Genomic DNA, 27,209 nt, shown 5'->3' with positions numbered 1-27,209 from the left:
CCTGCATGGGAAAGCAAAGCTCAGGTGGGTGGGGGGAGTGAGGGGGCCGTCCGTGCCTGGATAACCGGCAGTTCCCGGGAGGGGAGATGGAGATAAACTCACCCGCGAGGGATGAGCCGATGGTTGGAGAAGTGAGGTGGGCGTAAAGGGGGAGGGCCTGGATCATGGGAGTCAAGAGAGAAGAGATCAAGTGAACGCAGGACCACAGGGGCAGGGGCAGGGGCAGGGGTGGGAGGGGGGTTCCTTCTGGCTTGGTCTGAGAGTCTGTTAGAAGATCAGGTGAGTAGAGCAAGGATGCAAGGTCTCAGCATATCGACGCATCCCGTCCTTCCGTGGGATTAGGGGTTGAGATGGGCACCGGTCGATCGTGTGATCCGCTGTTTTAGCCTGGGAAACGATCCACCGACAGCTGTGACAATGCTCACAACAATGCACTTTTAAAGGCATTGACCCCCTTTGTACTGTCATCCAAAGGACCTATCGAGACAACATGTGCGTCTACTGTCATAAACGCCTTCAGTGGTGACCTGTCATGGTGGGCAGTAAATCGGTTACTGACTTGTGCTTGTTCACGCGCTTACCACCGTAAACAGGCAGCACCTCTCTCGTGCCAGTAAGTGCTCGACAGTACTTTCTGATTATGTAGAGTCGCGTCACGCAGGGACAGAGGAAGCGGTAAGAGAGGAGCAGGCGCCTCTTCTCCCGTCACCGTGGTTTCAGTGCCTCCACAATGCACCTCCCAATGATTGACAGGGGGATAAAATTAGCTCATGGATCCCTCTTCCACCCTCTATCACTTCCTAAGCCCCCTCCTCATCCACGTGCCATAACTGATTGGGCTATGCCAAGAGAGACCTAACAGAGGACTGGAGATGAGTTTACAGGAGTCATTTAGTGGAGAAGGATGCGTGAGAGATGGCAGTGGTGATGATTGTGAATGTGTGTGTGTGTGTGTGTGGGGGGGGGGGGGGTCAATTCTCTCCCATCTCCTTTGTGGTTAATCAGGCATGCAGAATGTTAATCGCTCCCCTGTACAATGGCGAGCTCTAACCGGCGCATCACATGGGGTGGGCAGGAGGTGTGAAAGGAAGTGCTGTATCTGACTGACATTAGAACTGACAAATAAACCCATGTTACAACTTCCATCTCTCTCTCTTTCTCTCTCTCTCTCTCTCTGTCTCGCTCCTTCACATTTCAGCCTTCATCTTTGTCTTCCTAATTTCATTCACTTGTATATTTCTGTCTCAGTGTTCTGCTCTGTTCCAATCAATTTACCCATGGAAAAAAGAACACAGTCAATGGAAATTTAATTCAATTCTTTTCTCATAATATACTCATACTGACTCCCACAGTGAATAAAATTAAATAATCATGAAGGGCATTTAATTTTATATTAACTCAATTCTATTAATCTACACATATCTTGTGTATTATTTATGCTATTACTGACTTTTCCTGTATTCCCTATTGGCTATATTTCTAATGAAAAAGCTAGCCCTGCTTCATGACATAGGCTCTGTGTCCTTCACTTCTGTACTGTTCCTTTATTACTGAAAATTATCTGAAAGCTTGTGTAGTATTGAAATAAGCAGCCAGATTCACATACATATATAACACAGACACACACACACATACAGACACACACACAGACACACACACACCAACGTTTGTGCACATCCACACAATCACACAAAAACCTTTCCATCAGCCTCTCTTACAGAGGTAGGAAAATATAGTGTATGCTGATTTGCATTAAAAAATCTGATTTTTCTAAAGGTATAGTATATTATATGATTTAAATAATAACATTGAAACTATTTAATCTTATTTATTAACCTTATTATAAAGGTTATTCTGAGGGCAGCCGGTTGATTATTGCCCACAGCCAAAATTACAACCCTTTATTATCTCTCTTAAACAATATTAGAAATAATTAATTCTGAGAAAGCAAAGCTGAATATGAGCTTACCTGTGCAGGTGAAGAATTTTGACTCTCCAACACTTAATTCCACTTTATTCAGAGATATAGACACCTGCAGAACAGCTGAAAAAGTTGAAAGAAAGAGAAAGTTTCATGTTTAGAAGAATACCTATAACACATTACATTTCTGAGGGAATTTTAATTAATTCCCGTTCTGATATCATGTATTTGCATACTCCACTTGGGCAAACTAGAGAGAAACAAAAACAAACAAACGAACAAACAAAAAAACTATTGAGCTAAGACAAAGACAAAAACACAAAACTAAACACAAACACAGAAAATAGTCTCAACAGTCCACGCTTTCTGTCTTCATTTGACTATGAAAGTTGGGCTCACTTTAAAGCGCAGGCTGTTCTCTAAAACCCTGCAGAAATACACAAATGTACATGCTGTAACGAAGACCCGCCTATAGATGGCAGTAGGGAGACGTCATTATGTCCTCTTTGACCGCAACATTTTGAGCAATATGACGGCGCAGTGCTCTCCCTGTGGATGACAGTGTACATGATTCGATATAAGAGCCTTTTTTTTCTTTTTTCTTTTTTTTTAATAAGCCGACGTTTTCAGAGCAACCCAACTGCTAAGGATGCGCCGTGTCTGCTATGGCTGGTTGAACCATTAGTAAAAGGACTAATTTAGGAAGCCGCGGACTGATTAATGACCAGAGTGCGGCTCCGTACTCGGCAATTAGGACGTACAATTGGCACGAGAGAAACTTTGATTGTCGCCACCTGAGGGAAGGGGGGCGGCTTGCGCGTTAACTAAACGGCTTTAAGCGAGTATGTCGAAGGTGTTCGATTTCATTTTGAATATGAATATAACAGTTATGAGAACACATTATAGTACTACACGACAGCTCTCATACATTCAAAATTAGACAGTGCGAATTAACAACAAAGGTGCTAACAAAATTAATTGACATTCAAACCTTGGACTTAAAGGATTTCATTTCAAAGAGATGGAACTGTGGCCAACCCAAAGTCAGTGATTCGTGAACTGCTGACCTAGGCAGAATGCTGCTCTTCCTAAATAATTTCTCAGTTATTTAAAATAAATAAACCTAATGGGTAAATATCCCTTAAGAATGTCCTATTGATCATTACCTGACCTGAAATAACTAGTTTTAGTGGCTGCATTTACATTTAGACCCATGATATTATTCTGAATACGTAAGGGGGCGGGGACGGTGCTTGGGAGACCAGCTAAGACTGGCACTTCCTGGGATAAGTTTGACATGCTGGGAAAAGAACTAGTTAAAAATTCTGTTTATATGTGTGAGCTCTTCAAAGCCTTTCCTCCTTCTCTCTTTCCTGTTCTTGGTTATCTTTCTATCTGGGGAGCAAAAAAAAAAAGGGAGGGTGGGTGTTGATTGGTGTCCCAACCTGCCTACCAGCCCCAAGATCTGCTGACTACAATTATGCATGAAGGCATCACTAAAAAAAGACATGAAAGTTTCAACATTTCTTAGCAGATGCTACATTTGCTTTTCAATTACCAATTTTGGAATCAGTGCATAAAAAAACACCAGCAGTGCAGAATCCCACTTGTGTAAAGTCAGGGGACAGGTTATAACATGGATGAATATCTTTATGTTCTGCGTGATAGAATGTGCTGTGTAGGTGGACCTGGTCTGGCTGGCTTTTGATTTGGCAGAGCGCAGTTGAGGGCATGAGTGCAAACATGATGATAATATAAATAAATAAATAAAAGCAAGAATGAACATTTTTATCCTTAAGTCATTTTCTAACAGCTCCAATTCTTTCCAAACTGCCATTTTTTAAACTCTTTTCCTGAGCTTAATTTGTTGCTCAGTTTTTCCTCCTTGTCTAAAAGGCACCCTCCTGTATGCTGTAACCTTGGTTACAATACATTATGCTATCTCTTGCCCAGGATCTCGCTTATGCTCTTCTGTTTTGCTCTTGCTGTTCACTCTACATTTTTCCACCTTCCATTCTAAGATCTCTTGCTCTCGACGGGTTAATTAAATCATGTACTGTCACATGTGTTACACTGTATGACATACTCAGTACCGCAGACCTGAGGGGTCCCGTCAGGTAGGGCAGAGATGTTCAGCAGTAGTCATAAACACTTCAAAACAAAACAAAAGCTCCGGGTAAAATTGTTGCTTTTGGAGTCATGTGGGGTTCACTAGAGAACCAGGACAAAAACAGCCAGTTACTAAAGGGCTCTCCAAACACTTTGGAGCCCATTCATTGGTACAACTGGAGGATATAGTGTAGTATCTTTTTTTCCTTGCTACACCAGGTAAACCTGTGTGTGGCAAGTGAGAGGATAGGAATGTCCTCAGGTTGCACAGGGGTGTTATTATAATCACAATATAATGCTTTGTTTATTGTTAGCATTCCTATTCACTTAACAGCTGTCACCCTGCCTTGTTTTGTTTCTGTCCATTTTAATGCCATGGTTACCTTCCCCTGGGTTTTCCCTGTCCATGTGCTCCTTTGTTTTCCCTGCCATGTGCCCAATTTTCCTACCTTGTTTTGGTCTTCTGCTCCTCCCTTCACATGTGCTTTTTGTAGATGTTTTGGATCTGTGTCCCTCCCTTGATCCGCCCTTAGCCATGCTTTTTGCCTGTATCCGTCTTGTTGCTCCTCCCATGTGTAATCTGCCCCGGGTGTCTCTAGTCACTGTTCATTGTGTATGTACCCTTCTTGTTCTCTTCTTATTGTACTCTTGTTATGTTTTGTTTCCATGTTCCTTTTGGACTTTTTTTTTGTCTCTGCTGTCATGTTTGTTACATCTATAGCATGGATCCCAATAAAACCAGCACCTTGCATTTGCATGCTGCTTCACCCTTGTCTGTCCACCCGTTACAATAACAAATGAACTACCATAAGGCATTTTAAAGGCTACTGCTTTCTCATACAAGCAGGTCAGGGAATCCATGTTATTCAAACTGGCCTGTTGTTTTGTTGCTATTGGCATTTTAAATCTGCATCATTTGAAGTCCTACTCACATCCTAATGCTACCCACACATTATCATTACTGTGTTGTCATAGGTCTTCACACAACAAAGCGCTAAATCAAAGATATCTCTCTTTCCCTCACTCCATCAAGAGCAGAAATAAGCAGAATAGCCTACAGTACTAGAAAACCAAACAAGCTTAAGAATAAGGCAAACAAAAAGTGGTTGCACTTCTAGTGCTAATGAGTTCCAGAAAATGATTTACACCACGTCCTCCACCCCGGCTGAATCACAACAACCAGCAGTCATATTTGATCTCTAAATTGGCCCCCTGACTCAGGGCAACCCTTGCTGTTATTTGCTGCTGGTCTTATCCACTGCAGTTCCAACGGCACGAGAGCTATCGCTAATACAGTGAATGAAAAACAAGCACATCATTCAGTGGAAAATGGCAGTGAAATAGCTCGCGAATGAAGGTACAGTGTGAAAATTGGAAGGGTTTTTTCAGTCCATAATAGTGGCTTCCCTCAACAGAAAAGAAGTGGGGGGTGGTGGTGGAAGCAGAACCGTTGGGGACTGTATTCGGCTAGGGTGGGCTATCATGAGCTGCTGTGTCTAATATGCCCTTGTCTATACCATGGATCCTGGTTTGAGTAGTTAGGTTCTTTAGTTTTTTTGTTGAAGGGGTGAGCTGATTAGAGAAATGAGACAAACAAATTCCAGCAGTCTTGGGAAACCTCAGAATGTCAGTGTTTTCATAATTTTCCCGCTTTGTCACATTTGACTTCTAAGCTAATTAACAAGCCGTCCATAGCTCAGACGAGTTAAAGAAGTTAAAACTGAATGACAGTGCGGTGGTCTTTCAGTGCTGGACTTCCATACCATGGGAACAGTAGCCATCCAGAGTGAAAAATTACTCTAAACCCAAGAGATGGATGGAGCAGACATTACAAATATGCAATCATGCCATGGTGCCCTTAGATGTGGGAACAACACAGTCACCGGTGGTAGCGAAGCAGGCATTGTCTGATGTCATTTCTGGATGGGCCCCAGACCTAAGCATATGACCCACTGCGTCTCTATAATTAGGGTCGGGCTGGATCTCCCATGTTACGTCTGGGAAATTGCAACATTGTTCACTGCCGAGGGCAGGAGCTGAGCTCGGCAGCACCAAGGTAAGAAGCATGGGAAAAAAAGACCCCACTGCACTTAGTATCTGACACATCAGCGTCAGGGAGATTGACGAACGCTTGCGTCCGGCTCAGCTTCTGGGCGAGGGAGTAGGTCCTCATCTCGGGCCGCCAGCATGGATTAGACTTTCATTTCAGGAAGGTTCTCCAGTAGCTGACATGAAAGTCATATTTTATTTGGCGGAGGCAATGGCCCGGTGCGGTGAGCGGAATCTAATCCTGTCTGGGTAAGTACTCTTTGTGGGAGTCTATCAAGGCTGTGTCGCAGGTTTATGATCTATGGGATGCACCATGTGCATGGTGTTGTTTAGCCAGAAATATTAAATATGGCAGGTTTGGAATTTCTAACAGTGAAATACAAGGCAAAGAGAACATTTTATGCTCAATTTCTCAAGTGGTGTCATGTTAATTTTGAGATAATGTACAGCTAGCAATGTAGTGTGGGGAAATAAGTGTCATAAATTAACATTATGAACACAACAATAAATAAATGATAATGACTTAATAATCATAATCTTTGTAGTTTTCTAGATGCCTGCTCATCTTCCTAGGGACATTAACCAATATTGTTTATATGTAACACATGCATGTAAACTAGAAAGGCTGATGACTACTATAACTATAGGTTGAATCACAATCCATACAACACATTTCACACAGAGTGACAGAAGACAGTTATTATGAGTCTTCAGCAAAACACTTTGAATTATGAAGATGCACGTGTGTGGATGGTGGGAGGAGGGTTGTCTTTTAACTGTTCAGTGTTTAACACTTAACTGTCACTAGTGGTCCTCTCAGAGCGAAACAGACATAAACACACACACACACACACACACACACACACACACACGTACTGTCACTCTCATTCTTCTTCTGTCTATGGAAAGCATAGCTTTTTTGGGCTTTGGCATCTCCTTTTCTCTCTCTCTCTCTCTCTCTCTCTCTCTCTCTCTCTCTCTCTCTCTCCCTCCCCTCTCTCCCCCTCTCTTCCCCCACAACGTTATCCCAGTAAAGCTGATGACAGCTGCCTTGCTCACCACTGCAGGGGTAGAGAAGCTCTGGCTTAAGTTGTATCCTTTGTAGAATTAGGGCCCTATCTCTTGCAGTTCAGCTGGCTGCTGCCTTCAATCCGTCCTTGCCACAAGTAGATGTCAGAGCCCCCCCACTGATGCAGCCGAAATTGTCAAACCCAATGAAGCTCTTCGCTGAGGGTGCACCCAGTCACAGCAGCACGGAGGTGAGCCCTTCTGCCAGGGCTGTGGTTTAAGTCTCAGCTCTGCTATGTGTCTAAATGACAGTGAGAAGGGACTCTTGCATGATCTAATGCTGTTTATCAGAAATTTGTTAGATTTGAAATACACTAAATGGATAAAAGTATTAAGACATACCTATTAATCACTGAATTCAGGTGTTTCATTCAGTCCCGTTTGCGACAGGTGTATAAAATCAAGTGCTTAGTCAGGCTGCCTGCCTTTACAAACATTTGTGAAAGAATGGGTCATTCTAAAGTGCTCAGTGATTTTGAGTGTGGTACTGTAATAAGATTGCAACAAGTCAGTTTATGAATTTCTTCACTCCAAGAGATTTCACGATCAACTGTGAGAGGTATTATTGAAAAGTGGAAGGGTTTAAGAACCACAGCAACTTATCCACAAAGTGGCAGACCACGTAAAGTTACAGTGCGGGGTTGCCGAGTGCTGAGATGCATAGTGCATAAAAGTCACCAACGTTCTGCTGACTCAATAACTGCAGAGTTCCAAATCGTCTCTGGCATTAACATCAGCACAAAAACTGCTTCATGTCATGGGTTTCCATTGCAGGGCAGCTGCATGCAAGCCTTACATCACCAAGCACAATGTCAAGTGTTGGATGGAGTGGTGTAAAGCATGCAGCCACCGGACACTGAACACTGAACGTTTTTTGTGGAGTGACGAATCACTTTTCTCTATCTGGCAGTCTGATGGACAAGTCTGGGTTTGGCGAATGCCAGGAGAATGTTACCTGCCAGGCTGCACTGTGCCTACTGCAAAGTTTGGTGGAGGAGAGATAATGCTATGGGAATGTTTTTTCAGGAGTTGGCCTGGGCACCTTAGTTCCAGTGAAGGGAAATCTTAATGCTCCAGCATACCAAGACATCTTGGACAATTGTATGCTGTCAACTTTGTAGGAACAGTTTGGGGAAAGCCTTTTTCTGTTCCAGCATGACTGTACCCCAGTGCCCAAAGCACAGTCCATAAAGCCAAGGTTGGGTGAGTTTGTTGTGAAGTAATTGACTGGCCTGCACTGAGCCCTGACCTCAACCCCATCGAACATCTTTGGGATGAACTAGAATGGAGCTTGTGAGCCGGGGCCTCTTGTCCAACATCAGTGTCTGATTTCACAAATGCTCTTCTGGATGAATAAGCAATAATTACAAATATTCAAAGATTTTCTAGAAAGATTCAAAAATCTTGTAGAAAGCCTTTGAAGAAGAGTAGAAGCCATTATAGCTGTAAATGGGGGACCATATATAGTGTATTTTACACTTGTGCAGTTGAAGTGAATGATTAGGGGGACCCATTGAGATACTCAGCACTGCAGAGAGACTGGATTAAAAAAAAAAGTGATATAAATGGATATACATACACAAAAAAATAATATAGTGTTGTTTTGATGCACTAATGAAGACATTAGTTCGTACCTCAAAGCTTCACCTCTGCTAATAGGTTATGTTAAATTGTTGGTACCAAGAGCTGTTAATCCAGCTATGTTCTGGCATTGACACACATCTGTTTGCTGTTATATTCTGTTATTTATTAATCCATAACGTAGGCAACTGCTGATGAATGGTGCCCATATGAGGCAGCAGACTTAACTAATATTGCTTTTCATCACCTCAGACTGTTCTCAATAATATGGGTAGTCTTCCTTGCTGCAGAAATGCAGCAGCAGCAGGTGAGAAACACTCCATTTTCGAGGCCCTTGCAACAATTGCTTTAGAATCAAAGTAAAAGGCAAAAGACCAGTATCACAAATGAACCTTTATGGCCAGCAATTTCCAAATCTATAAGAATAATCGCACACAATAAAGTATAATCTAATTGGCATGTCCCAGTGCATGGAAGTGATTACAGAAATAGTTATTTTTGAGGCCATTTTTATGTTTTTATTCATAAGCTTCCAGTTCTCAGAAAAGAGGTTGAAAAAAAACCCCACAACCACCCTCTAAATTAGTCAGCGTGACCACGTACACTTTTGGCTTTGCAACTTGAAACTGGCAAGTCTCACACCAGCCGCCTAATGTGTGAAGCTTTAGAACTTTCTGCCTGGCTGCCAGTGCCTTCCTGCGATCCCTCGCAGCGCAGATGGTAGCAGCCAAACACTGCTCTCATTTCTCCAGCTAGCACCACCACACCTAACTGATTACATGCCACCTGGGCCTTAGAGAGGGAAACCGTTGACAACACTGAGTGAATAAACAAATGTCCGACACCACACTTTGTACACTCCTACTTCATAATCAGTGTTTTAAATCGTAGAAGTCCATTTACGAGTGTTTAAAATTAATTATGTCATTACAGACAAAAAAGCACATCGCTTTATCTGCAAATACATCGATTTCTATGCGCTTTAATTACTTTTCCTTTTCTTCTCCTCTCTTATTTGCTTCTTATGAAGTAATGACAGATGTTTAGTCAGGAAACGAAGACAATCATCACCATTTGCTTTCTGCTATTTATTTCAGAGCAGTCGAAACATGCCCTTTCATCCCTGTGTCTCCCACAATAATCTATAATTCAGAGTGAGGAACTGTCTCATAGGAAAAGCATGGCTGTACAACTAGTCACAATAAATAAACCTTGCTGGGCAGGGTACACTGTCCATGAGTTGTGAAGCATGCTCAGTACCCTGTTGAGGTCCGCCATAACCCCTAAGAATGGCAAGGGGGTGTCTAGATGTAGTGTGGCAAGTGTTCAGTGGCAGAAGGGGCTATTATTTGAGAGATGAAACAGACCTTTGAGAAGCTGGGTGAGAAGAAGAAAGGAAACCTTTGGATAAGCCTGCTCTCTGGATGTTGAATTCTGAAGAAAAAAACTGGATGTTGAATTCTGAAGACATGTTCAGAATTGACTGAAATTCTGTCTGTGATATTTAAGCAATATCAGACAGGCTAAATGATAATGATATTTGTATTATAATATATGGGGCTGGTGAGGGTAATGTGGGTTAATGGGGCTCTAACAATTTGGTTAGATTTAAACCAAAGAATCTTACAATTTCCTAACAGCTTCATTGAAATGTAAACAATCACTATGGAAGGTTAATGCAGTGAGACAGAATCAAGCAAAAATGCTGGCCACTGTTGGTGGAGTTGCTCAGATGTAAACCAGATCACAAATAGGGGTGAATTACATTGAGGCTCTTGTAATATCTGGATTACAGTCGAACATGAAACACAAGCCTTATTGCAAAATTGCTATGGCTGTCCTGGTTAAAAAACTTAAACCAGTGCCTTTGCACAATAAAACATAAAGTCATTCAATTTAATCCGATAGGTTTGCACTGTAGACCAGAATTACAACAGGATTACACATCAAAAAATAGACTGTGCATTATTCTCACAGATGGATAGTGAAGTCGTTAAATGTGCATCTCGCTAGACAGCAATACAATATAAGTCCATTAAGATTTGATTTTCATAAAAGGGGCCAGTGAGGTTCAGTCTAACAGATAAGAATATGCATTCCGACACTGGCAATTAAGCACACCTCTTGCTCCAAGTTCGTTCATGATTACTAACTCATTTTACCTCTCTCTACTTCTTTTACCTCTCATTTTCATTTTAAGCACATTTTATGTATACACCTCTCTCTCTCTCTCTCTCTCTCTCTCTCTCTCTCTCTCTGTCTTTATCTCTCCCACTCTTTTTTTTTTCATAGTCTTGTTCTTGGCTCCTTGCGTACATGTAAACCCCCTGCCCTCCATTAATGGCCTTCTGCTGTTTTGTCCTGCCACCTTCCCACTGTCCATCTCCCTCATTCTCTATGCTTTTTTTTTTCTTTGCCTTTGTTTCTCTACCATCGCTCAGCGAGACTAACTGCTCTTCAGTTGACAATGATGGACTGCAATAGAGAGAGAGTGAGAGAGAGATAAAGAGTGAAAGTGAGAGAAAGATAAAGAGAGAGAGGGATAGAAATAAAAAAGTGTGTGAGAGAGGGGGAGAGAGAAGCCTCGCAAGTCTCAGCAATAATGAGCTGTTTTTCTCCTTTTTACAAACATTATGCTTGACCTATTAGGCAACAACTGACATGGCAACTTTGACTAACAAAAAACCTAAGAAGCTGAAATTATAATAAAAGTCATATAAAAGTCACTAGCCCACTGCTTATTTTAATGAAAAAGCAAAATGTTATAATTATTTAGGACATTTAGGACATTTTTTGAAGAACACTATTTGAAACCATATAGAATTTAGATGTTACTTTGATTTTTCAGCTGCTTTTTATAGTATGTTAAAAAAATAATGTCAGGCATTAAACAATATGTCTTTTTTATATATATATATATATATATATATATATATATATATATATATATATATATATATATATATATATATATATATATATATATATATATATATATATATAAATTCGTGACTTTCCATCCAACAAATATCCTGCATTCATTTCAGCCATTGCCAAGAAGGTCTGAGATTTTTTTGCCAGTCACAGTAACAAATTCCTGAGTGCTGAAGGGTGTGGAGCAGGACCCACAGACTCTTTCGACCGAATGAAACATTTAATGATACAAAAACATAAAGACGATGGTGGCACTCACAAATAACATTAACGATGAACACAGACACACTTAACACTAATGCCTTTAACATTTAACACAGGCTAGACAAACATGATTATGGGTATTGCATTCAGACGCTAACAAACAAACAATGACCAACGGTGAGGCACGCACTGATGGGGGTTTAAATAAACAGACACACGCTATCACTTAACCACGCACAGGTGCGTGCCTTCACGGGGGTGTGGCCCCCTGCACGCGGCAGCCGTACCATGTGACTCGTGGGGGGGGAGCGTCCCATGACAGTCACAAAGGTAGCAGTAAGCCCATCAAGGTACTGTGTGGAGAATTATGGAACATACTCTGCAGAAATTAAGATATTTTTTAATACAAAAGCTAACACATTTGAACAGTCACAAAATTGGATCTGAAACAAAACAAAGATGGAGACCAAAGTGCAGCATCTGCTTTAATTTGAAAGGTTTTCACCTCTATACTGGATGCAAATCTTTTTTAGTAAAGGTCTCCCTGTGACCTGTAGGCATCATTTCGCCTCCAGTCTTGCCCCTTGGTGAATGTGTACCATGCTCAATGGCTGGATCGAGAGACGGACTCGGCTAATCAGCATGGGTAGGCTTGCGAATGCATTTTTCCTTCTTTGCAGTTCAGAAAAAGGAATTTTGATGCACCTAATGCACTACAAATATGTCTTTACGTCCTGATTTTTCAGCCTTGCAAGAGCTTGTGTTACTGGCACTGATACTGCTTTGGTCCTTAAGTTGAGAGAAACTTAGATGTAGAATCAGCTTTATACATTGGCCAGCCTTCCCTCAGCCACAGATGCAACAGCACACAAGCTGGTTGCCAACTGAGCAGCCATTTGTCCAATTATTAATGATTCATTGAAACTGGGCTGTGGTTACTATATAGTTAATTCAACAGATCCAATAGATATTACCTACATACTGTACATGTCACAACTCCTTGTAGCTACAATAAATGAATTAATAATTAGTCAGCTATAGGTGGGGATGCCAATGGAAGCTGGTTTTGTTGGGATTCATGGGGTATACAGAACAAAAACGGGGTACCCGTGGCAACAAAAAAAAAAAGGATATTGGAAACAAAACATAACCAGAGTACACAACAGAAAATGCAAATATTCAGAACTACAAAGCAGAGTGCAGAGCCAGAAACCAATGGTCACACAAACAAACACAAGAATGTATATACACTGAATACTGACTAGAGGCACCCAGGGCAGATTACACATGGGTGGAGCAACAGAACAGATACAGGCGAAAGTTGTGGCTAAGGACGGATCAAGGGAGGGACACAGAACCAAAATATCAACAGAAAGTACATGTGAAGGGAGGAGCAGAAGACCAAAACAGGGTAAGAGAACTGTGCACATGGCAGGGAAAACAGAGGAGCACAAGGACAGAGAAAACACAGGGGAAAGTAACCATGGCATCAACATGGGCAGAAACAAAACAAAGCGGGGCAAATAGTGACAGCTGACTATCTGGATAGAATACTGCATATGTTCAGTTTGCCCAAAATGCGCTTGATTCAGATGAGCAAGAATTGCCTTTCTACCTCAGGTGCGTTTGGTCCCTCAGCATTCTCTTCACTGCATTGAGCAGATTTGCATCCATTTATCTGCTTGATGTACATGTGTTATCATGCAGTGAAATGCTTTCCCCATACTGCTGATGACTCAGCAGCACATAAGAAGATTAAGAAGAAGATTAATTTGAAACAGCGCATTATGAAATGATGTAATAATATGACTTTGAAGAGCATGTGTTGAGGAACTCAACCCAACTTGCTCATTGGGGTTATCTGAAGAGTGGGCCAATGGAGGTCTTAACAAGTAATTAATTGCATTAATTGCAGTGTAATTACTTGCCATACAGTGTATTATTACTAAATGTAGTTGAGTTACATAAGGGTTCTATTTTAAACATAAATACTTTTATTTGTTTTCAAAACTATTACTTTTTATTAACTATTACTATTTATTAACTAGTAACAATTACTATTACTTATACTTTTTTTTTTGTTTTAAAATATATTACTTGCTTTGTGTCTTATTAAAAGAGAAGACAGGTCTAAAATAAAATAAATTAAAAATTAAAAATCAACATAGATGGTTTTTATACAGTCCGGGAATAAAGTTTTTCCTCTGTCCTTTGGAAAATGATATTAATTATCAGTAATTACCTCTTGAAGACCTGTAATTCATAATGAATCCCTCACAAAAGACTAAAATGTGAAATAGCATAAACAATTAATTAAGCAAACTCTAGTTCAAAAAATCTTATACTTGGTCTTTTACTTGTCTGCATATTTGATGGCTGGTATTTCAATGTTCTTTCCAATTCCACTCAAAACTGACAGCACTGGCATTTATTTCCAATTCAGAGGTGAGATAAAAAAAAAAAAAAGGAGATGGCATTTTGCAAGACATAATATGAGGGTACATCACCTTGGAACACAGAATTCATAACCAGAATTCACAAAGATTAATAAGATGCTGGTTGTAATATAGTGAGGCAATTACTCAAAAATATCATATATTGCCCAGTACAAGCAACTGAACGATGTCAAAGTTGTTTTTAATGAGGTTTCCTATTATTATCCATGGTTATTTGAAAGATCGCAAGTCCAGTGATTCAAATCAGACAGCGTTTCACGACTGGCTTTAACCTTCAACACCCTTAGCAACATTTGCCACAACAACCCATCCATCTCCTACATACACACATGCATGAGCATGGGCACACACACACACACACGCATGCACTCACACACATGCATGCCGACACACACACACATGCACACACCCACACACACACACACCCACACACACACACACACACACACACACACACACACACACACACACAAATTAAATATCTGGAAACAAGCTGGCGTTTCCCAGCTGTAGTTATATATAGTTATAAAATGCATACAGTTAGTCAACACAGAGCTGCTTAGCTTCAAATTTCTGCACAGGATCATGAATGTATGTGTACTTTATTTTATTTTTTATTTTTTGTGTGTGTGTGTGTGTGTGTGTGTGTGTGTGCATTTTCCTGGAACACGTTGGTGGGCTGTTTGAGCCTCACTGAAGTTTAAAATAAAATGACCATGTTCTCCAGCAGCACATGATTATATTCACAATTTGGGGAGGGGGTGGGGGCAAAATAGCTGTCTTTTCACCTGAAGAGGTGAAAGAAAAATGAGTTGACGGGGATGTTATTCGTTGAAGCAAATAACAAAACTGAATCCATTTTAGTGTTCAAAACCACAATCATTATTCCTCCCTGACAGGTACTTATAATACAACGAATGCTGAAATGCACAGTATATCTTCTTGGAAAAGATGTCAAATAACTTATGTTCACTTATCAAACAGGGCCCATTTAATTTGTCTTGCCGTCAGTGGCATATTAAAGCTTTTAAGTATTTCTAGGTTGACCAATGGCTCAGCAAATCCTTATTATCACTCTCTTGTTGTATATGCCACCCACAGGAACACCCCAGACATGCTTACTCTGAGAAATAAATGAATAAATGGATAGATAGATTTAAGCCTGCCGATCTGGTTTTTGCTTCAAAGACGTGAAGGGGAATCCCATATGCCTGCTGCTCTGGCACATGCATATCACTGGCTAACGAGGAACGGTGACAAATCACCTTGTGGTAAATTACCCCGCGTTTACATAAATGCGTCTCTGCCTACTATGGTAAGGTTCCGCTTTAACGACATGCGTGCTGCGGCCATCGTCACTTTGGGTTAGAGCCGGTCCTGTCTATTACAGCTCCATTGCCACAGTGCTCTGTCTTCTTGTGAGTGCCAAGCATTTCAGGAGTCCTCCACATTAAGCGTGCATGCTAAAAACCGAGGCTGTAAGTGTTAGCGTCATAAATTTGGTGGCACTGAATTGAATTTGGGGATGAGTCATTTGGCTAAAGGTGTAAATGTTCAGAGGAATATCTGATTGATATCACGGTATAAGTAAAATTACATATCGGCACTATAGTTCATTGTTCCCTCTGGCTGAATGCACCTGATCCAGCTCCTTTGTGGCCTGGGCTTGGATGTCTTCCAGGACCTGGGCTCTGTGACTAAGATAATCTTCTTTTAGTCTAGACAGCAGGACATCCGGATCTATGCAATTTGTGCGTTTGCTGTGGTTGAGCAACAGCTAATTAATTTATTTATTTTTTAATCTCAGTGGCAAATTATCGACGTCATCAGGCCATCCATCAATTGTGAAGGACCTGTTGGAGCCTTAACGCTGGAGCTGGCATCATGGAACACAGCGATGAGCACCACCCTCCACGAACACCTTGTACAAATAGTTATAGTTAATGCAATGATAGAAGACTGCCTCGGTGGCTGAGGGCCAGCTTCCTGGCACGGCCTGCGTGAAAACAACAAAGAGAGCCCCTGTCTTAGGGAAGTGGTGCCTCGCTTTTCTTTTGTCCAACTCTTCCTTCCCATTTTCCAAGGCTTTCCACTTGTCGCAAAGCAATTCCCAGCACTCGCCCGTCCCTTGTAAACCAGCCGCTGCTGCGGCTAATGACGCCTCTCGTGACCTGACGGCTGGCAAGGTGCCGACACGTGTGCAGAAAGAGTTCAGTGGCCTAGTGTCAGACACCTGACGGAAAAGCTCTGACATAAAACCACTGCTGGAGTTGTCTGCGGTGCTCTCATCCGAAAAACTTGGCTCACTCCCTGTGAAGCGCGCGGCGATCCATTCTTTCTTCATGTGCTTCTCGTGATTTGTTTATGTTCCTGGTGTTGTTTCTGCCATTGTTGATGCTGAGCATTAGATGGCGGCTATTCAGCCTGCTGTCGCACAGTGGTGGGTCGAGTACATTGTGCATTTGGCAGCTGATAACTTTATTACTCAACCAAGCAGACTGAACCGATGGCTTTGTGTCCAAATCATTACTGATTTTGACTTTGGGAATTTTAAAAACACCAGCTATGAACACCATACAGAGTGGGAGTTGCTTAACTTACTAACTAATTAGTTTGGCAGTTTAACAGAACCTGAATGTGCACTGCAGAACAGACAAAATTATAATGCTAAAAAGACCTAACTGTCTATGACTAGTTCAGCAACAACAACCTGTGCCCAAACATTTATTAGCATTGTCTGAATTCAATGAACCACCAGAGCAGAAGTGGGCCCCAATAAACTGCACTTGCATTAGCAAAAGATAAACCACCTTGGAGCCCATCACACTGCAGTCTGTTAACAGGAGGGGAAACATTATCTAGGCCTGTATGTAATCCCTAATGTCTTGGCACATTAACATCTTAATCTGCATGATTGTATTGAAACAATACAGTCAACACGGAGCTTCCAAGTGTTTTCATAAATTAGATTAACATTGTTTTTGAGTTGTTGAACAGGGTTTGGTTAAGTATACACATCTGTTCAGTCTTTTGTCCAGAGTTGCCTTTGTAGTTGTGTGTCTAGCCAAAGAAAAACATGAATATCCTAATTATGTTTGCAAATACAGTTCTCTGTGTTTCTGGTAAATGGAAGCTAATACTATGCTGCTAATGGGTGTGGCTTCTGCTGGTATGAGCAAGGGGAGTGGCCATTAGCCAGTACAAGGGGAGTGGCAGTTAGCCAGTACAAGGGGAGTGGCCATTAGCCAGTAAAAGGGGAGTGGCTGTTAGCCAGTACAAGGGGAGTGACTGTTAGCCAGTACTACACTTGTGTTTTTTGGCTTTGGTGTAATCTAATTTTTGTCTTTTGGTGTCTTTTTTCTTTTTATGTTTTACCAGTCTCTGAGCTTTCAATGTGTTTGTCCCAATTATGATGACACCTGAGTGTTTACAGCTATTGTTTTGGACAGTAGTGATGATAATAGAAGCACTGCTGTATGAAGAGGTAATTAGTCTCCATGATTTTTGACAAATATGCATATGATGGTACATCAGCAAGGGACAAATCACAAAAGTGCTTTTCCTATCCACAAACAACCATCCCTCAACCTGTGTATTGAAGGTTGTCGTTTTTAAAAACAGACCAAATAAACATTTGTGAATGCACACTTTTGGACCTCTTTTCCACCTCGGAATGTCTGTGTAGAAGCTGGAATTTCTCAGAACCAAGCAAAATATACAAGCCAGCATTTTTTATTGATCTCACTGGAGAAGACGTTTGCTTGTGTGCAGGCCATACACTTGAGGAAAAAAAAAATCTCTGAACGGAAGGACTGATTAAATGATGAAAGCTTCAAAAAGATGTTATCAAATACACACACGCAGATTCAACATTTCATGAGCCTGTTGATTGAGAATGTCGTATTGAAAAAACTATGTAAGGAAATTGAAATTACATATATATATGTAAAACATTCATTCACAAATATATATCTGTACAAATCATTTCACATTTATTTAACTGACATGCAAGACAAGTCCATAAAATGTTAGTAGATAATAAAAATCTATTTGTAATGCCTCTTAATGATGGATCACAATATGCACATTTGTCAACAATGTTGACACTAATTTCCCTTTGTGGTGGTAGGGCTGTTGCTATTGTTAGGTGTAGAATGTATTAAGTGATACAGTCATCTCTATGAAATATACACTTTTCTCATGAGAGCAAAAGTCGGTTAGGATCCAACTGTTGCAGTGATATATTTCACACGCAGCTGAAAACGCTGTACAAGCATGAACTAAATGGGCCAAATAACATGAAAAATATTTAAAAAGAACTTCAGAAAAGATAAAAAATAAGCATGTCTCTTATTGAACCTCTGCGACCAAGTAATAAAAACTGCAATATCTTGTGCCATACTAGTATTCTGTGCTAGGGGCAGAAAAAAAGCTAATAAAAAAAACAACCAAAACATAGACATTATGATAGATGTTCAGTTGCTTTTAAAAACTAATAAAGCAAATTTGGATACACAAAGAGCCAACTTCTCTAGATGTGTCTGAATACTCGATAATCTAATGATCTTACAGAGCATAAGGGCATCATTATCTGGAGAAGTAAAACATTATATAAAACAGTCCTAAGGAAAAGGTGAGTCAGTGCACTGCTGCTGGATGAATTACACTACAACTGTTTGATTCAAATTGCTAACCATCGCAGGCCCCCAAATGGCCTTCATTATCATGACGGCATTCTCATATAACAATGAGCCAGGAAAAAATCCCAATAAAATGAACATGCATATAGACACAAAATGAGATTATGCACAGACTTTTATCTCGCTAATTACATGGGATAAGACATCTTGGAAGCATACTGCAAATCCCAATAAATGTGGCATATTAGAGATAACACTATTATTTACCCAGGACAGCTAGAGCTATTTGCTCAAGCTCTGAGTGAGCAATGGTAAAAAGTTGGTTCCAAGACCTCAGGCCAGCAATGACACATCCTTGGCAGTGCAGTAGGACTGCACCACAGAATTAGGTGAGCAAGCACACTGGATGCCAAGGCTTCTGCAGCTGTTCAACACTGGACAAGCACAAAAAAATATGAAGTGGCAGAGACATTAAGCATACATCAACTTTCTCTGCCTGCCTCTCAAGGTCCTGTCCAGACGTGTATACCTCCTGCTTGGCCAGCAGATTCCCTAAGAGTTTCAATTGCTCATTAATGCCTGTTGGTGTGTGATGTCACATGACTTGCCGTTTTCACATAGAAGGCTAGCCTCCAGACCATGGACTGCTAATTAGGTCCCTTTCAATTTGGCTCTAGCCTAAAGGAAGGAATGTTGGGTCCTTGCCTCTCTGTGCATTCAGACGTGGGGAAAACGGGTCAAGTATCTCACCAAAGCCTCTGTGCCATCTGCAGCCAGTCCTGTGCCACAAACCTTTAAGAGGGCCAAATTGAGTGGCCTAATACACAGGCCTGACAATACGACCATGTGGGAAGCCAATTTACCACAAAGCAGGTCCAAGTCATGAAATACAGCCTAATGGGCAGGTGACTGGGGCATTAGGGTGTAGATGGATGGCTTTATGATGCCAACTCCACCTTTAAGGGTTCAGTGTCAGCAGCCAGGGTTGAAGATAACGATTACAGACACTTAAGGAGGAGCTGGGCTATTTGTCCAGAGAGGGAATCGACATTCTGGTCAATGGCCATGGTGACGTTAGATGTTTCACTTCGATGGGTGGAATTGAGGTCATAGGTCCAAAGGTTCTGTGTATCTACCGCATGGCTATTGATTAGAGGATACTCAAATGATTCCAACATAACATCGGAATGCTGCTTAAGCACACAGTTTGACGTGGATCAATATACTGGGAAAACTGACTAAGGAGAAATGATTCAGAGGTTACACAGAGCAAGTAATTTTAGGATGAACAGGACTTTGCCATCTGGTTGAAAGCAGCATAATTGTGTTCTGTGATTTTTAGAACAACAACACAGTGACCCTGCTGTTTGCCCTGAAGACAGAGAGTGTTGGCAGTGAATTACCTTGTTGAAAAATCATAAACAGAACTACCCATGGCTTTCTCAAACCTGGAAAAAAACAGTTTGAACCTGTTGTTCATTTTCTAATGTAATATAATAAACACACTTTTCTATGTATTTGACAATGGGAATCAAAACTATGAAATCGTTTATTCAGAAAACTCATCTAATGACTCAGGAGAGGGAATGGAATCTAAAACAAACTGCCTTAGACATAGTTGATTAGAAATGCAAAATTGCTCTGCAAATCAAACCTTAAGCCCCAGGTAAGAAAATGATCAAGGAGAAAAAGACAAAGACCTGTAACGCTTCATACATGGAAGGACGCATGGCAGTGGGCTTCTCGAGTGTGAATCGTGACTAAGCTCTCGTCCAAAAATATGCAATTTCATAAACACATTTAAAGCCAGCAATTATTTCTCGCTTTGATTTGAAGATATGAGCGTCTCATTATGTGAGACGGCCGAGGAGCCAAAGCACTTTGGATAGATTCAATAAGAATGGGATTAAGTTAACACTGCATCAGGCAACAGGTCGAGTGGGTCAGTTACATTGCTGCTCATATTGTAAACATGCCACGTCTTACCAATATGTACAAAGACATGCTCATCTGCTCAGTGGGTTTAAGTTGTGTCTTCAGCTCAGGACCTGTAGTGCACATCAATTATATGTCACAGAGATAATGTAAAAAAGTTTGATATTTAGTCACTGATATGATTTAATTACTAAAAATTGAATATATCCCTAGATAAATCTGATAAATGAGCTTAGATATTATAATTTACAGTTGGAGAATGTTTCACCTTAGAGGAATTGTATTGTTTTGTTTTTTGGTAATGAAAGGCCAAATTCTGTTCTATGAAGTCTTGTTCTCATCTACCCCTGTTGTAGTGGACATCTGTAATCTCACAGAGATAAGTGTGGTAATGTCACAGTGGTCATTTTGGCCCAGGAACATCATACCAGAGGTAGGTTCCTGTGGCTGTTGTCCGATGGTGGGGTGATACCAGTTTGTGGTTACTTTTGATTGGCCTGTGATGACAAACTGATCCTGGTCAACATAGTGATGAGTTCTGAGCTTGAGGGTAGATGATTTTTTGGAAGAGACTGGGAAGGGAGTTGAAAGTAGAGTTAGCACAGAGCTGGTGAACAAGAGCGATATGTTTGGAGAAATCTCTCTCTGGGGCTTGTTCTTGCTATCTCTCTTTGTTTACCTCTCTTCTCCTCAGTCTAGCAATGTGTAAATAATTGGATGGGTAATGTGGAATGTGAAACTAATTGTCTTATATTATACTAATAAAGCGTATGCTGCCTTAAACATGAAGCTCAGTTCTTCAAGTAGTATTTTGTAATCTAACGTTGAAGCATCTAACCCTACTGATGAGCACATCTATGGTCTCACAGAGATAAATGTGGTCATGTAACTTTAGCTAAGTCGTTCCTGTAAAGTATCCAATCTGCTGATTACGTTTACTAGGTTAAACCATAATTTAGGAAAGCTGAACAGTAGCCCTCTGACAAAGCTCGATGATTTAGCATTAACTTTATACACTTAGTTACACATATTCTTATCTATTCCAGTGGGCTATGCAATAGAACTTGCTCTTTTTAACACATTTGTGAATAGTAGTTTGGAGTCAGATAAACTGATTAAGTTTTACATGCACTAAACCTTCACCACCACCCATTTCTGTCACTGGATGTAGGTAAATGGGGTAGGTATAGTTAAATACAGTAACAACCCTCCCTCAATAATGTTTGCTATCTGCTGGAAGGTTACTAACCTGGACATGCAAACCAGACCAAATCCTCTGTTAACAAAAGTGGGGTTGGGGGTGGAACTAGGAGTACGCTGTCAGGCAGGACATTCAAAAACATGCCAATCAAAATCTACTCTGCCTCCTCTTCAGCAAGGTTAACTGTGCACTGCAGCCACATGCGCGGTCAGAAGAGCTGGCTGACGAACTCAGTGTGAGATTAAGAGAACACCCTATCCCCTTTGAAAATGAAAAGACCCACTTGACTCTTGTGAGGGATTGTGGTTTTGACTCTCCTGGACCCACTCACACAGGGGGCTGACTGCAGCCAAGCCCATGTCTGAGCTAAAACATTCATAGTTGTACTGCAGGCTCTGGCATGAGACTCTTCCGGTTTGGAAGGTACTTGGGCTTGGGCCTGTGCTCCAGCTGCAGTCAGAGGTCGAAAAGGTGACTCCCTTTCTCGCTCTCAGGCATGCAAGCACACAAGCACACAACCTCATATGGAGAGCTAAATGTCAGGGCCACTCACCTCCCCCCACCTTACTTCCCACGTCCCTCACTTCTGCTTGTTATCCGGTCCAGTCGGTGGACTCAGAACGCGTATGTCCTCCATCACCAGCAGGCTGCATGCTCCCTACACTCATTATATCCCTCTGTGTGAAAGTCCCTCTGTGGAAGGGGTGGTGGGGGGAACAAGCCAGCTCATCCTGTCGCCCACAGTCTCCCGCTTTCCCTCATTACTCAGGTCTCCTTCCGGCCGAGCCCCTCTCTCTGTTCTTCATTACAGACCCGTGGGGTGTGCCCCTTGCTTCTGTGTGCTCGTTATCAATAATGCGGTGTGAGCATCAGCCGGGCCGTCACCCATGCCAACGGCGCCAGGGCGCTGGATTCATTAAGGTCAAACCGGAGCGCCAAAACCACTTTTTCCTCTAGCATTTTTCTCTCTCCCTTCTATCTCACCTTACGTGGAACTAACTCGTTACGGTGAAGGCGGCTCTCTGCTATCTCAATGAGAGGCCTTCCTTTAAAGGTATGGAAACTCATCCTGCTTTGAATTTGGTGATGCGATGTGTGTGTAGTTGTTTGTTTTCTTTTGGTTTTTGAGGGGTGCTGCTTAATTCAAGAGGAACTACAGTTCTAAATTCATGTAGAAAATAATTACTTGGCCACGTTTCTCAAAAGCCAGTACAAGTATTAATAATAATAATAATAAAAAAAAAATCTAATAGAATAGTGGTAAGGGGGAAAAGAGGTCCTCAGTACACTAGTTTGGTCCTTACAATTCCAATGACTGGTTCATAGTCTATAACAATCTTCAGCGCAATAAAGCCCCTAGAGAGAGATGCAGAGCCGCACCACCTCCCAACACCTGGCACCTTTCATACTTCTCAAAATAACAGCACAGCCAGTCACTGGTGAAAGTAGAAAATATGGTGCTATACCAAACAGCGATGAGCTAAGTGTGTGTGCACATTAGCAGTTCACGTCTAAACACCCCAGCAAGTATTACCTTTTCCAGAGTCACTGAGCAGTCATTGGGCACAGATGGGGGCGGCAATAACCTTCTTGGTTGCAGAAACAATACACCCGTAAATTTTTCCTTTCTGAGTTTGATGGCTTTCGGCTGTCAAAGGCATGCCAGCGCTGGAAGTAAGAGTATTGCCACCTTGGACGTAAAAAACAAACAAACAAAAAAACAAACAAAAATATAAACCATATTTGCTGTCAGTCCACGAAGTGCTTTTCAGTGAGCGATATAACAATATATATTAGAGCATGCCACTAGGCTGGGGAAATAACCAAATGCCATTAATTAAGGCCAGTCCAAAAATAACCAAAAGAGATCTCCGCTGAGAGTGTAGTGCCAAGTCAACCCAGGCCAGACACGTTTTTTTCCCCTCATTGATCTGTCCATCTCCCTTAGCTGGAATAAACCCTCTGTTCGCGTTTGGCCTTCCAGCCTAATTTTCGTTTAAGTGATTGGCTGATAATGTTGGACCGCTGCCTGGAACCAGGGACCTTTGCCAGGGAAACAAAGTCCCTGGCTTGTCCTCACTGCATTCTGCTCGTCCCCGCTCGTCCCCACCACTTTCTGCTCCTCCCCACTCACCCCCTGCTGGACAGCAACCATGCATTTTAGCTTTCATGAAAATGAACAGCCTTGAAATGCTTCATCTATAAGCGGCCATTTGCATTTCCGTCAGGCCTCGGGCATAGAAAATCCACCGTATATAACTCCGCAAATAACTCTGAGCTTATTCCTTGGAATGGACCTCTGGAACTTCGGCTCCAGTCGCAGCGGCCTCGCCTTGCCTCCTTTTTTCAGCAGGTGCGTTATGTTATGCACTTGTCTGGACCACAAAGATCCCACCACCTGGCTCCGGCCAGCCATAGTGCAGTAGCAGACTCCTAATGGAAAGAGGTTGCAGCTCTTGCTAGGGCCACGATAGTTGCTTAAGGCGGGGCATAGCCAGGCGGCAGATGGCCTGTCGACATAACGAGTCGTGAGGCTGGATGGACTCGGATGCGCCATCAGAATCTCTCCCATCCTGCTCTCTGAAGATGGCATGGGAACCAATCCAGGACGTGGCGAGGAAAACATGGCAATGGCGCTCCACCCCCTCAGTTCTGAACAACTTATTAAAAAGAAAATGTAACCCCACAACATGACAAATGTGTGAGAAACCCTTACAGCCAAGTAGCAGCTTGAGCTTTTGCTCTGGGAATTTGGTAGCCATCAACATGAGCATTAGAAAAGGTTGCACTTACACCAACATAAAAATCAGTAAAAGAGATCCATCTCCCAATGCAGCAGCTGATATCTGGTCAGTTCAACTCAGATGTGCATTCAGGCCGTCACCTAGAAGTCGAAAGAACCCTCTGCCCTTCTGTGTGGGTTGAACTAAAGATCATAAATCAAGCCATAACCGCGGGAAACCAGTGAGGTGGAGGGACCGAGATTCTGGGGCGGCTGGGTAAGTGTGTCTTGGTCCTGTCACATCCATGGAGCCCTGCATTCAATTAATTGGACTCGGAATAATAAAAAGGCCTTCAACCTCTGAGAGGCAGGTCTGCTCATAAATCAAGCCACACATATGGGGTTCAGATCATTTTAATACCTCTTTTATCTCAGGCTTTACGCTGACTTTTTTGATGCGATTCTTGTTCAAAGATATTTGTTGCTTCAGTGCTACTTCAGCACATTTAGCTAACCATATTTTGGATGTATGCCATTAAAAATAATACATATCCAGTATAGAACCATCTGAAACATGAATCAGTTTGAAAGGATATGAAAGCAAAGATGCAATTATTGCATAAAAAAGAGTAACAGGGTTAAGATTACTGTAATTTGATGCCTTAACTGTAACACAGTCCATGAGGAAGAGAGGGCATACCTTATGCAGTACTACTACGAATGTTTTAGCTTGTGTTGGTGGTGTGCATGTGTATGTGTGTGTGTGTGTATGACTCCTGAAGATGCACATACAGATCTAACACCACACATTAGTCACTGAGATGGGTGAAGATATATCAATGGCTAAGGACAGATCACTAGCTGGACTCTGGCTCTTTCCTAATAGAGGAGAATCCTATTATTCCTTCATAATAGCTAACATGCAGCCACTGTTTCTGCTAGGGTCACCCAGTAGTAGTATAAGAGAGCACACACACACACACACACAGACACATGCGTTAAACTAGAGATGAGACTTTATCTACACAGTAAATATTCTAACAAATATACTAATGTCCTATTGAGTTCCTGGTTTTATGTATAGTACTTTGATGCCTGTTTTATGCCTGTACCTATAAACTCTCAGTCCTTATTTGGTTAGTGTGTATTTAGAAGTGAGCTCTGGCCATACAGTTCCTGTGGTGTGTCTTTACTTGTCTGCCATTACTCATAATTTCATACATTTGATTTTAATACTGGATGTTGTTTTTATTTGGGGTTTACAGGCAGGCTAAATGCACATTTTGTTTAATATCTGTAGTGAAGATAGATTAAAAATTATTCCACTGATAAAGTTCGAACCTGGTCAAAAGGGGTGCCCCCTTCCTCGCCCAGGCCACAGATCAGACCTGGGACACACTGGTGCCTTGAGGCACCAAAGCCATAAAAAAGCCATATCGAGTTGGCCTGGCCCCTGACCCTCAGCCCCCTTCTCTCTAATGGTTATAAACTGATGGGTATATTGAGGAAGCCTGGGTATATTGAGGAAGACCATAAATTCCATTAGACTCAAATTCCTACCAGGGCAAGTAACTTTACTCATCCCACATATTCACAAAGTAACAACTTACCATTTAATCTACTATTATGTAAAATAATCAACCAATAATGTATGGTGATTTTAATATAATTTCCAAATTGTGATGTGTGCTCCTGTTGTTTTAGAAATACCTGTTGTCGCATTGTTCTGTTCATTACTTGTAATTCATTAATTTGTATTATTCACTCATATTACCTCATTATTATCTCTATGTTGCTTAACCTCATGCATATTGTAAACAAATTGTTACTCACTCTTAGTTGTGTTTACCGAACCAATTAGACAGCATATTAAAGTTAGTCGTTTGTAACGTCTAGAAACCAGGAAAGTAATTAAACTGATTATCTAAATGCTCTACCCTCATTCTAAGACCAGAAGGTAGAAATGGATCAGAATATGTAATTTTCTTTATTATTATTATTATTATTATTATTATTATTATTTTTTTTTTATTATTATTTTTTTTTTTATTATTATTATTATTATTATTAGTAGTAGTAGTAGTCGTAGTAGTAGTAGTAGTCGTAGTAGTAGTAGTAGTGTAGTAGTAGTAGTAGTAGTAGTAGTGTAGTAGTAGTGTAGTAGTCGTAGTAGTGTAGTGGTAGTAGTAGTAGTTTAGTAGTTGTAGTAGTAGTAGTACTAGTAGTAGTGTAGTAGTCGTCATAGTAGCAGTAGTAGTAATGTAGTAGTAGTAGTAGTAGTGTAGTAGTCGTAGTAGTGTAGTGGTAGTAGTAGTGTAGTAGTTGTAGTAGTAGTAGTACTAGTGTAGTAGTCATCATAGTAGTAGTAGTAGTAGTAGTAGTGTAGTAG

General features: G+C 41.3%; 1 protein-coding gene across 4 annotated transcripts in view; it reads right to left on the bottom strand.

Moving 5' to 3' along the window:
- zgc:152904 (Ig and FN3 domain-containing protein) overlaps positions 1-27,209 on the bottom strand; it is a 196,621-nt gene that overhangs the window by 47,702 nt on the left and 121,710 nt on the right. For all 4 annotated transcript variants that reach the window (XM_035535064.1, XM_035535067.1, XM_035535065.1 and 1 more), the window contains exon 2: positions 1,970-2,044. In XM_035535064.1, coding sequence (XP_035390957.1) covers positions 1,970-2,044 — 75 coding nt within the window. The remainder of the gene's footprint in view (positions 1-1,969; positions 2,045-27,209) is intronic.

The sequence above is a fragment of the Electrophorus electricus genome, chromosome 16, assembly GCF_013358815.1.
Source record: "Electrophorus electricus isolate fEleEle1 chromosome 16, fEleEle1.pri, whole genome shotgun sequence".
Lineage (NCBI taxonomy): Eukaryota > Metazoa > Chordata > Actinopteri > Gymnotiformes > Gymnotidae > Electrophorus > Electrophorus electricus.
Note: the sequence above shows the minus strand (reverse complement) of the source record. Positions and strands in the feature narration are given on the sequence as shown.